The 13,346-nt window shown below is 34.0% G+C and overlaps 1 protein-coding gene and 1 long non-coding RNA gene across 3 annotated transcripts; both read right to left on the bottom strand.

The window, feature by feature from the left end:
* Positions 1-1,143: 1,143 nt before the first annotated feature.
* LOC125211139 lies at positions 1,144-2,910 on the bottom strand. Its single transcript, XR_007174465.1, has 3 exons — positions 2,830-2,910; positions 1,892-2,075; positions 1,144-1,432 (listed from the first exon to the last, which is right to left on the bottom strand). It is a non-coding gene; the product is annotated as an uncharacterized LOC125211139 (long non-coding RNA).
* A 2,132-nt stretch (positions 2,911-5,042) lies between these two features.
* On the bottom strand, positions 5,043-9,081 carry LOC125217026 (B-box zinc finger protein 22-like). Of its 2 annotated transcripts, XM_048118847.1 has the most exons (4): positions 8,769-9,081; positions 7,428-7,535; positions 5,848-6,273; positions 5,043-5,595 (listed from the first exon to the last, which is right to left on the bottom strand). In XM_048118847.1, the coding sequence occupies exons 1-4, from the start codon at positions 8,949-8,951 to the stop codon at positions 5,326-5,328; spliced, it is 987 nt and encodes a 328-aa protein (XP_047974804.1). In that variant the 5' UTR covers positions 8,952-9,081; the 3' UTR covers positions 5,043-5,325. The 2 variants fall into 2 exon arrangements, with proteins under 2 accessions (XP_047974804.1, XP_047974805.1); XM_048118848.1 differs by lacking the exon at positions 7,428-7,535 and having other exon boundaries at positions 8,769-9,080.
* Between the last annotated feature and the right edge of the window lie 4,265 nt (positions 9,082-13,346).

Below are 13,346 nucleotides of genomic sequence, written 5' to 3'. Positions count from 1 at the left end.
GAACTCTCCGATTTGTAGTAGTTTACTTCGTGTATTCTCCTTTGGTTTCTGTGAATCTCTTCTTGGTTCTTTCCTTTTTGCTGCTGATTTCATAAATTTTGTTGTTTTGCTGTTGGTTTCAGTTTTGGTCACAAATTTTTTCCAGTGTTATTGAATATTGCAGTGTTACCATGGTGATATTGCAGTTTACATGTTCTGTTAATAATTTTTGTTCATGTTGTAGTTTAAAGAAACAATTGCAGATTAATTATTAATTTTTATATTATTGTTCTCAGGTTGCATTCCATTTTAGTAATTAGTGTTTGTTGACGAGAATAATTTTATTTGTGTCGAGATTGCAGTGCATCCAATAACTAAAGGTTCAGCAAAGTGATTCTAAAAGCCGTTTGGTGTCCGCGAAGGAGAAGGCTATTAAGTTGAACAACAAACCATTGCGTCGTTGTAAAAATTGTGGAGAATTAGGTTACCGTGACTCTAGGAACTACGACCGACAAAAGGGAAAATAAAATTATTAGTTCATTTTTTTCATACCCATATTGCAGTCTTATACATTGTATATTGCAGTATTAGTATCACCATATTGCAGTCTTATATGTTGTATATTGCAGTATTAGTTTCGCCATATTGCAGTCTTATATGTTGTATATTGTAGTATTAGTATCGCTATATTATTGTCTTATATTATACATTGTATATTGCAGTATTAGTATTGTCATATTACAGTCATACGTTGTATATTGCAGTATTAGTATCACCATATTGCAGTCTTAATGTAACGATTGTCGACTACACTATTTGCTTCAATCTATTATTTCCAGAAGGATTAATTATTAATTTTATACTATTTGTTTTCAGGTTGCCTTCCATTTCAGTAATAAGTGTAACTTCAATCCTTTTTAATTACAAATTTTTACATTATCATATTGCTGTGTTGTTTAATGAATGTTGCACTGTTACCAAGACAATACTGCAATTTACATATTATTGATGAGAACAACTTAGTATGTGTTGAGATTGCAGCACACGACTATATGAGTTGCAATGCACTTAATAACAATATGATGTATAATGTTGAGACGTATTCTTTACCTATATTTAATATCAAGCATGAAACATTTTATAAGTAACTGACATCAAAACAACTACGCAAAAAAAGTCAAATCAAATTAAAACTGCAAAATTACATGTTTCAGTACTAAGTTCATTCACACATCCAAGATTTCATTCATGTTCAGAAAAGCCAAGAGTTAATTTATTGTTCATGGTTTCTTGTACTCCGCAACCATCTTCTCAACATCTATCGGTCATCTCTTTTTTACCTCCTCGAACTGATGTAAGGAAATTCTCAACACACAGCCAAGGGCCTATTCTTGTTGCAGGACCTTTAATCTGAACAGCAGGACATTTACCCCCTTGTTTAGCTTTACCAGAACTACAAAAAAAGAAGATTGTTTCAATACTGCATTATTCTAAATGATGCACTGTAATATATAACAAGCAATACAGTAATATAACATGCAAAACTGCAAGATGATGCATTATCCTTAATGGCCCACTGCAATATATAACAAACAAGACAACATTATTCTAAATGTTGCACTGCAATATATAACAAGCAATATAACAAGACAATATATAACAAGCAATACAACAAGATGATGATGCATTATTCTAAATGGCCCATTGCAATATATAACAACCAAGAATGCATTATTCTAAATGTTGCACTGCAATATATAACAAGCAATACAACAATATAACTTGCAAAACTGCAAGATGATGATGCATTATTCTAAATGACCCACTGCAATATATAACAAACAAGACTGCATTATTCTAAATGATGCACTGCAATATATAACAAGCAATACTGCAAGATGTATCACAATACCTTCACCTCCTGGTCCTCTTAGTTCTTCATCGATATTCATTCTATTGCTTGTTTCACCTTCCACTTCCTCCTCATTCATATTCTGATGATAAGTTCTGGTTTCAGCTTCACGTATATCCCTTCTAGACTCTTCCTCTTCTGCCTCTGATCTTGTTCTTTTTCGTGCCATTTAATTTGTCTTGCACTGCATTAAACCAATAATATCAATCAAATATCGTCCACCAATCAAGCAACATCCAAAAAATGAACCATATACAATAAAGCAACATACAAAATGAAGTAGATACAACAAAATCATCCACAAAATGAATCATGCAATAACATAATTAACACCGCTTTTATACATTAATACAACCAAATCAGCAATTGACCCAAATCATACAGTAACATAATTAACCCCACTATTATAATTAACACCACTTTTTTACATTAATACAACCAAGTCATCACCACAAAATGAATCATACAGTAACATAATGAATCATACAACCAATCAGAAACTAGCAACCACAGAAGCATAAAATTGACCCAAATTCCATATACTAGAAGCAAATCAGCAATTCAGATTTCAAATGCAGACACAACTTGAGCTAGAGAACTTGCAGACAAGCTATTTAAAGAAGAAATCCAAGGAATTTTGAGCTGTAGATTGCACAGGGTGTAAACTATTTATTTTCAATTCACTTCGGGTACAACAACACTTAATCCAATAGAAAAAAATCACAATAGTCGATCACAACGTGTCAAAAAACCTTTATATCACCACTGCATGGAGCAAATCATCATACAATTGCAAAAATCACCAATAGATGGAGCAAAGAGCTACACAATTGAGAAAATCACCAAAAACACCCATTAAAACTGAACTCGCGACTATAAAAAACTTTCATATCACCAATGCATCTCTGAAAATCGATATCCAGAAAAAAAAACCATACCGCCGTCCGAAATCGAGTTTTCCATCGGAAACGTTGCTTCAGTTCGCCGTCGAAGTGAGTCTTAATCATCGTCGAAGTGAGGGTTAATCGCTGACTCACGGTGTAGAGGCGGAGGCGGCGTGAACTTGTGAATTTAGGGTTTCTCGTAGTGAATCAGCGGTAGAGAGGGGGGGGGGGAGAGGGGGGGAGAGAGAGAGACAGATTTAGAGGCAGAGGCGGCGGCGGATTCGAAGGCGGCGGGATTCAGAGTAATCTCTATCGGAGAGTCAGGGAGAGAGAGAGATGGATTTGGAGAGTGATGTTATTTTTGGGGGATATCCCCAATTTGATTCTATATGAAATGACTAAACCGCCCCCGACTGCAATTTCGTATACACTAGACAGCAATCTCAATTCTGTTCGCGAAATTCAATCTTGAGCGTTGGATTTTCGGATCTAAGGGTGTATATTGGTGGTATAGTGTTATTTTATTTATGGTGGCACCATAGTGCACCCCTATATATATATATATATATATATAATATTTTATTTTAAATATACTAATATAATATAATATATACTATATAATATATAAAATTAATAGAATATATATAATGCATATTATATAAAATATATTCAAAGAATATATATTATATATATGATATATGGAGAGTGTTATATTGCTAACTCAATACTTAATTGCTAACTACAACTAAATAATAGTCATTAGATATTCAAATTAAAGGCCTAGATCATCAACCCTGAAATGTCAATACGATAAAAAAAAAGGTCAATAAAGCCATATGATTAATTCCAAAAATTATCAATAGGGGTATTAATGTCAATTAACTACAAAACTAGTTATAACTAACTTTTAAAAGAAATTCCAAAACTTTAAATTCATATAACATGTTAAAGATAATTTTGTAAGGATTCCAACGATATACTACATGCATATGTTCCGACGTCAAAATTTGAAAAAAAATTTAAAATTTTTTAATTTTTTCGTACAACAGAAATGTCAATATACTATATAAAATATGTCAAATAATACATGTAGAATGTCAATGTAAGCAATGGGTTAACATTCTTAAAGCATTGTGTTGATATTTTCGAAACACTATATTGACATTTTTCATCCAAAACCCTAATTTGGAGTTTTTTTATCTTTTTCGATTTAATTAATAAAAATGAAAATTACACGTGGCAAATTATAGACCACACGTTTTCTAAAATCCTATGGCCTTAAATTAGTTGTAGTTAGCAATTAAATGATGAGTTAGCAATTGATCATTCCCCTATAATATAATATATTAAATTAATAGAATAAATATATATATAATACTATATTTAAAATATAATTCGGTTTTTAATTTTTTTTTTCCGCCCGAACCGAACCGAACTGAAAAACCAAAAAAAACCGAACCAAATTTTAAAATTTCGTTTTGGTTTGGTTCGGATAGGGTTTTCGTTTTTTTTGCTCACCCCTAACCCTAGCCCAATCCCGCCGCTAACCACAGTTCCGACGACTTGTCCAGCAATTTCATCAACAGAGCGTGAACCGCTTCCATCAACCGACCACCATTTCGATAAATGTCTAAAAGACGAGAAATTTCGAACACCACAGAGCCTGACGTCGAAGAATCTTCACGAATTGGTAATTTTCTGCTTGTTCCAGTTCTTGTATAGTGAATTTATGTTCGCTGATTCAATTGTTTAATTTGTTTGATTGCATTTTTGTTTATTTAAATGTTCTTGGTAATGTCGATTTGGTGTGATGTATTTGCTTATTGCGACTGATTTGTTGCTTAATTCTTTTTTGTTTGCTTAATTTCGTGGTAAATATGCTTATTGTTGGATGATATATGTGTGTTGAAAAGTTTTGCTTAAGGTGTTAGAAATGTTGCCTTTTTCTAGAAAAAAATTGCTTACTTTGTGTTAATTATGCTTAAATGTGGGCCAAGAAAAAAAAAAAAAAAACTATGCTTAAATGTGGGTTAACTGATTGCAACACTGAACAGGTTCAACATATTGAGAAGAAAATAAAATCATTCCATTTCAGGAGTTCTCCTGAACATTTTAGTCGTTTGATTGCTAGACTTAATTCGAAGATGAGGAATGCAGTCCGGGAGATGGGATTTTGATTTCAATTTTAGGATGCAATGCCAGGAGAGGAAACTGACCAGCATTCAATTTGCACAAAACCCATCACTTTTCTAAATTCGCATAAACAATAGTACAAGATTACCATTCTACTTTATTATACACATTTTGATTCAGCTGATCATAAATCCAAGATACAAATTCTATCATCTCTGCCTTGAGCCATCGACAACATTCTAGGGTTGTGACGCCACAAATTTACTCACAACATATGTATCTAATCATCCGACCACTGAACCACGTAAAATACAAATCACACAACAAATATAAAACGTGTAACGCCATCTATCCTAATCCTGACAAGCTGGGATAGCTGTGTCATTCAAGACTGACTGTGAACAGCATAGGATAACATCAAGAGTGTCTCCTCCGCTTTGAGTTGGTAGCATGATGGAGATTATGCAGGGGTGGGGAACTTATGTCAGGCACAAACGCAGCAGATTCCGGTGGATTCTGGAAACTTTTAGGCCAGTAAAGCCCGGATGAAGTGGGCGGAGAAGTGATCTGTGGCACTGCCCAATATGTTTCTGGCACCTGACCCAGGCAATCATCACCCTCTAACTCACCATCAGCAGTTAGTAGAATTTGGGAGCCATCTGAACTTCCAAGCTTCCCACTGTCTGCCTGGTAAAATACGTTCAGAAAAGGGTTATGATTGTGTAGGTTATCCGAAAAATTAGTTGAACATGATGCAGAATCTTTGTAAATTTGAAGCTTGTAAATTGAATACAAATGTTATCAAAGAAATATCATCAACTACTAGCCAATTGCAAGTTCCAAGTAGCCTGTGAGCATCTAAAAAAAGCCAAAGATTAACCAGAAGATGGTTAACATGCACCTAATCTGAAGATATGAGACTCTATATGTTATATATACCTTAGATGACTCCTTATCCATGAAATTGTAGCTCTGAGTGAAATCACCATATCCAAGAAATTCATCAAACTGCCACTGAGAAATACTTCCAGCAGAACCTCCAGAGAAGGACAGCTTTGATAATGGAAAATCACCACATCCGCTAGCTTGAACAGGCATGCTTTTACCATATTGAGCAGGTGATGATGCTGGGGAGGCCTTCTTCGGAAGAGAATGAGGTTCTGGTTCTGAAATTTTCTCAGCATTATTTGCCTTTCCTAGAGATGGTTCGGCATGAGCTTCAGTAGCCTCAAGGCCCACCTTAACTCCTGTGAGTAAAAACCTTTGATGCCCTGATACTAAGGAATTTGCTGAGTGTATAGCAACATCACATTTTCTGCAAAGTAGGGCTCTGTCCTCTAAGCAAAAGAAATAGCCAACAGTTTCCTGCATAGTAAAGCATTTAGTCATAAGAATATGACCCTTACAGGGACAAAAACACTTTGTGCGGGCCGGGGGGGATTAGGGGTTGAATAAGATTAGCTTTTTTTAAGACAGAAGATACTCGTAAAGTCATACTACCACCATAGTATGATAACAATCAAGGGTAAATTTCAGTAGCAAGGACAACTACATTTGATGAAGATTACAAACAGACCTCCTGAAAAATGCAAGTCACGTGCTAAATTGCTATTTCACATCTAAAAGACAACAGGAACTGAGTTGCATCCAAAGTACTTCCATACCATTATTTCACAATAAAGAGAAAAGCACATAAATCTGTTTCTCTATCTCTCAAATGCAGTACCAGCAGAGTGCGAGGAACGATAAATTGGAATGCAAATTTAAATAGCCAATAGTATGGGAGCAAGAGCACATAAATCTATTAATATGTTTTAAAACATAGCTACCAACTTAGGACAGAAGATAAGAGGAACAATATCAAATAGGGAATTAAATTAGCCAACAGTATGGGAGAGTAATTTGGAAGACTATTGGCATAATAATTCGTTTTTGATCAGCATAATTTCAAGAATACCCTTATTAGAGAGGGGAAAAACGGATGCAGGGGTGTAACATTAGCAATCTAGCATGATATCAATCCTTAGACTGACCAGACTATTAGGTGTGTTTAGGCATCAAGTGCCATCATCTTGTTGGAATATATTTACTTATCTTCTCAAAAAAATTACATTATATTTTCGTTAACACTTTCCTGTTATAACTCTATCAATTGACTCGACCTGCCGTGCATGCAAAAAAAATGGCACAAACGGAAGCACATTTAGAGGCATGGAGAAGACCCATACTAGAAAATAAACAGTAGAATTCTGGAATGACATGAGTAATAGGACAAAGGGAATAGCACAACAATACCAACACCTAACTTAATAGATATTTCACCAATTCAGAGAAAAGCAAATTGTCTGCAAAAGCAGTGGTGTCACAAAAGGGAAACAGATAAAAGGAAAAACAAAGGGGTAATAGAACAATTGAATAAACTGGTGTATCCACCAGACTTGTCCATGATTTTATTGCCTATGGCAAAACAATAGAGTATATTATAATGAAAATGAAATTACAAGCCAAAGGAAGCTCACATTGTAGGCACAAGAATGAAAGGGAGATGGAGTGGAGTTCATCAACATAATTGGCAGACTGGGGAATTCACTAATTTTCTTCGTTTTTGTCCTCGTAGAATTTTCTATCTGCCAACTCAATTTCGATTTCACTAAAATTAGGATGAGTTGGACAATTAAGAAAAATTAAAATTTTGTAATAAAAAAATAAATAATTATGCTTTTATAAACTTGGCTATATTTCCACGCTCTCCTATGAAGTCAGGTAGACCAATGTTAGTTAAAAATGACGTGTTGATACAAATATGATCTTTCTATTTTATCCTTGCCTTTCCTTTCATGTTTCAAGAATAAGGGAGCCACTGAGAAAACAATTAACAAGGATGTGAAGAGAGATTTAAACTAGCTAATATGGGGAGGTCCTAAATGAGAGATCGGAAACCATTTGGAACTTGGCACATTGCGCCTTTAACATACGTTTAGCAGAGAGGTACTTGTTTCGGATTGTGAATATGATATGTGATGGTATGATAAGGAGAGTTATTGACATTTTAGCAGTAGAATGACTAAGATTTATGACCCCCATTACAAATGGATAACAAGTTTCGTCAATATCTCGATAGAAATAACAGTTGGTCGCAGATACATGATATATGCTTCAGCATCCAACATTAACAGCCCTCAGTACCCTGCTTGCTGGGTAAAGACCGTAGAGATATATATGTCATGCCCTCAAACAACAATGAAATACTTCGTCTATAGACCTCAGACCGAGATTCGGTACATGTTTGAGACTGAGCAGCAGGTTAACGATAGACGCCAATATATTAAAACTCATAGCACTTCTTTACGGGAAGTTAATCAAGACAATCAAACAAGGATGATAGATCTCAATCTAATGTGCAATTCCTAAGTCTAAAACTCCATCCAATTCCCAAAATAAGAACTTTCTCCATCTCTTGCGAGATCAACGACGTCAGTGAAAGGGTAGATACAAATATGAGTTGGATAAGCAATATGATAATCTAAACCACACACCCCTCACCAATAGTTATCAACAACAAAACAAGCTCTCAACTTCACACAAATAAGTGTAATCATTGGACAAATATTTTATCTATACAAGTCAAACACACAAAGCATAAAATCAACAATAGCTATCCAATCCTATAAGAGATACACATAACAAATTAATTTACAATACAATTATCAAATATTGCATTTGCACATGTTAATTTTGTACATTAATATATGAATAGTGAACTCTAAACATTTTATAAATAGTTTAACCTAGCTCCAATAACATTTGAGCAACTCAATTGAAAATTAGTCGGAGAGAGAGAGAGGGGTAAAGGATCCAACCTGGCAAATATCGCACTTTGGCATCTGTGTAGAGGCGGTGGAGAGCGGGACCCTCTGGTGTTTACCGGCGAGCTTATTGGCGGCGTGAACCTTCTGATCACAGGGCCAGCAGAGCGCGGCCTCGTCGGCGCAGCAGAGGACGTTGGCCTCCGCCGCCTCGCAGACGTTGCACTGAATCTTCATAATGTTTGGAGGAGATTAAGCTATGGACGATGGAAATTCAGTAGCGAAATTCAGAGGAGTAAATATAGGTCCTATAAGAGCTGTGTGGAAGAAGATACTTCGAGCAATGAATGCACAACTTGCACTGCACTGATTCTATTGTGTTTTAACCGTAATAATTTGGATTTAACACTGGACCTTACATAAATTATTTGGGCATTGCTTTAGGCCCAACTATATTATATTCTCTTCATCTACCAAAAATAATTCTATTTTGGCATCCAATAAAAATAGTCCAATTTTAAATATCGAAATTTTATTTCATATTTTACTCATCTTTTTTCTTTTCCACTTTCTCTTTCCCATTTTCTATTATTTTTAATTTATTATTAAAATCCGTTTCATTTTCAAATGATACAATTTTTCTTGGATGAAGGGAGTATTTAATTTATATTAACAAGAAACTTGCATCCTCTCTCCCTCCGCCTCAGTTAAATGTGACACGTGAGTTTAGAATTTTATTTTATTTATTAAGTAGAGAGGAAAAAGTATATTTTTATATATTAATGCAAAATTATTTTTTCCTAAAAAGATTTGATATCTTTTATAGACAATGGGGCCGAGTCATTGGCTAACCCACAAGTGGAAGTTCGGAGTTCATTCTGACTCACACGTGGGAGTTTGTTTTTAAATTTCTTAAATAGAATGGAACTGTTATTCCTTAAATAACTGTAAGAAATATAAAAAGAATGGAATTGTTATTCCTTAAATAATTTTATTTTTTTATTTGGTAACCTCAAAATATACAAAAAATGAATATTATATGAAAAAATAACTATTTTAGAATTTAGTTACATTTCTGATTAATAGTTATTAGTAGATATAATTATTCATGGTATATGATTTTGTAAATATTCAAATCTGAAATAAATAAATATATATATATAGGTTTGTGTTAAAATGACAACTCCTCTTAAAATAACACCGTGACACCACTTATACAGCAATATTATAAACGCTACACAACAATATTCAATACGATAGACAACAATCTATGGATTGCTGTCTAACGTGTTAGATATTGTTGTTCAAGAAAAATTGTTGTATAAGGTATTAAATATTGCTGCCCGTCTTTTTTATCCTTGAAAAAAAAATATTTGGCCACGTGGCAGCTTATTATTCATCCACGTGTACAAATGATTGGCTATGAATGGTGGAATGGTGTTATTTTAAGGGGTGGTGGCACCCTAACACTCCCCTATATAACGTATGTAATCATACACAATACAAAGCATATATCATAAATAATTTCATTTCTATATGCATAGGTCTCTCTGATCAATTTATTATTCTGTGACACATCAAGCCTGGTATCTGCCCGGGATTCCTCTATGACCCGAAGGTCCCTCTGTGATTGGACTCATAGGTCCCTCTATGACCCGAAGGTCCCTCTGTATTGGACTCATAGGTCCCTCTATGACCCGAAGGTCCCTCTGTATTGGACTCATAGGTCCCTCTGTGACCCGAAGGTCCCTCTATATTGGACTCATAGGTCCCTCTATGACCCGAAGGTCCCTCTGTATTGGACTCATAGGTCCCTCTGTGACCCGAAGGTCCCTCTATATTGGACTCATAGATCCCTCTGTATTTTCAGATCCAGGGCAAGACCGTCACAGATGCTCTTTAATCATATAATTCATGTACTTCCAATATCATATAAAAAAAAAAACGTATTCATTGCACCAGTAACATACCCCATCATATCCACTATCAATATTAAATCACATGTAACTATATCAGAGTAACATCACATACTCCAAAATACTCTCTCCAACTCAATACATAACAATCAACCGCATAATCTATGTAAAATTAAAAGAGCGATATATACCCACCTGAGTACGAAATTAATCTAACTAAATTCTTGGTTCTGCTTTACTATACGATTCATGATTCTTCTTTTTTTTTTCTTCTTTTCTCGTTTTCTATTCTTCTTTTTTTTTCCGTTGAAACTAAACTTTATATTTTCTTTTCCTCCTTTTATTCTCCTTCTTTCTTACTGTTTACTAACTCCACATATATAGGAATTGAAAAGCGGTTAATATTAAATTATGAATCGTAAATAACTTAAATAAATGGCAACATGCATGTCACATAGTTTATTTACTTGACATTTGTCTCGTTAGATTAGTGGCACTATTATATGGTGACCACGTGCATGCACCATATTTATTCTTCAAATTATACTTACTATTATTTAAATAATAGTAGAGCTCATTTATAAATATCATTATATATATTTTTCCATGCACATATTACTTCCTCTCATTCCATGCATACACACACACATTACTGCACGTACACAAGCATACTTGTATACATATATGTAAACATAAACATATACTGTAAATGTTCATCTAATTAGTTGAATCGTTATTTTAATACTAATTTACTATTTTTATAGTATAAAACACAATATAATATAATAACACATAAAACTTCATCCAATTAGATTAGGGATATTACAAATATAGAGTCCCATTATCCACAAATCCACTCTTAAAGACCGAACCACCGAACCCTACCAAATTAGGGCTTTTAGATCTAGTTTTTTATGGATAAGATACAGAAATTTATAAATTATTTTCGCCTTCATCACGAGCCTATTTTAATTCATCTGAAGGTAAATAAGTCATACTAACATGTTACGAAGATTTAACTTCGTTCTAGAATATATTACTTCATTCTAGTAGGTTTTTACTTCATTCCAGTAGGTTTTTACTTCATTCCAGTACGTAAATGTGGTTTCGCCGTCGCGTGCCGTTCTTTCTCTCTACAATATCTATCACCAACGCCATGGCGCTAATATGGTTTAATAAACACATGGAATAATGTAATAAATTATTGGAATGAAGTAAAAATCTTATCCAATGAAGTAATAACGTTTCTGAATGAAGTAATAAACTCACTTGAATAAATTGCATTTTTAAATGTTAATCAAGCAAAAACCCACGTCAATGAATTTGAATGAAGCATATGTTGAATCATTTCAAAACCTATTGGAAGCAAGTAAAAACATGTTGTAGTTTCAAGGTATTACGAAGTAATAAACCTATATAATGAAGTAAAATGGGCTTGTAATGAAGCCGAAAAAAATTTCATAGCAACACATCTCATCAAAAAAACTAGATCTAATGGCTCAGATTTGGTCTCTAGTTCGGTCTTTAAAATTGGTTCGACATTGATCACACCTCTATATCTATATATATATATATATATAGATATAGAGTCTCATTATCCACAAATCCACTCTTAAAGACCGAACCACCGAACCCTACCAAATTAGGGCTTTTAGATCTAGTTTTTTATGGATAAGATACAGAAATTTATAAATTATTTTCGCCTTCATCACGAGCATTATTCATGTTGATGTATCAAGTCTTTATTTTCATTCACTATTTTGGGCCTGTGTTTAAGAGCAAACGTACTTTTGTTCTGATAGTGGGCTGAGTTCGTGTTTGACAAAATAGGCCTAATTTAGAGTATTTTACTATACTTCATAGTATCGCATTAACGACCAGTTATAACAAATAAAATAAAATGTTCTAAAAAATCTGAATTTCAGATAAGTTGCAAATATAAATATGAATCAGATTTGTATTGTTTTTTCTTGGTTTTATGTGTTCGTATGGTTTAAGATTGTAATATGGACTCAGCCCATATCATCGTTGACAGAAGCATGCAACTGCAAGCCACGAGCCCAACAGAGCCGAATACATGCCTACAGAGGATAAGGTCAAAACCTCTAACTCTAAGGTCTGGAGTTTTTGTTTCAGATATGGATTTTTCGAGATTTTCCTGCCTTAGTAGTAACTAGGTTTTTTTTATCTTTCTTGAGTTTTCTTTATTTGCTTTTCCCCGAATCATATTAGGAGTCGAACCGCATAGAGGGGTGCGTTAGGCTCCTTTGCATTCTAAGTGTCCTATTTCCTTCTTAATTTCAGCCCTTGAATCCTTGAATTGGATGGTTGTGATCAATGCATTATTAGTCTATAATGTTGCATTATTAGCCGCTGTGCATTATTAGAATGAAAATGTGCATTATTAGTCTTTAATGTTGCATTATTAGCCGCTGTGCATTATTAGAATGAAAATGTGCATTATTAAATGACACGTGGCATTAATCTAACCGTCAGATGACAAAATCGTGGGGCTAGGATTAAGAAGGAAAAAGGACAAAAGATATGAAAAGGATTTGAATACATCCCTATATATATATATATAGAGATGTGATCATATCATAACCCCCAAATCACATAATAACTCTATAACTAAATCTGGACCACACATATTTGATAATCTTGTGGTTGAGATTCAAACTTAGATTTACTTCATAAAAAAGGTGCAGAGGGGTAA

The sequence above is a fragment of the Salvia hispanica genome, chromosome 3 (assembly GCF_023119035.1).
Source record: "Salvia hispanica cultivar TCC Black 2014 chromosome 3, UniMelb_Shisp_WGS_1.0, whole genome shotgun sequence".
Lineage (NCBI taxonomy): Eukaryota > Viridiplantae > Streptophyta > Magnoliopsida > Lamiales > Lamiaceae > Salvia > Salvia hispanica.
Note: the sequence above shows the minus strand (reverse complement) of the source record. Positions and strands in the feature narration are given on the sequence as shown.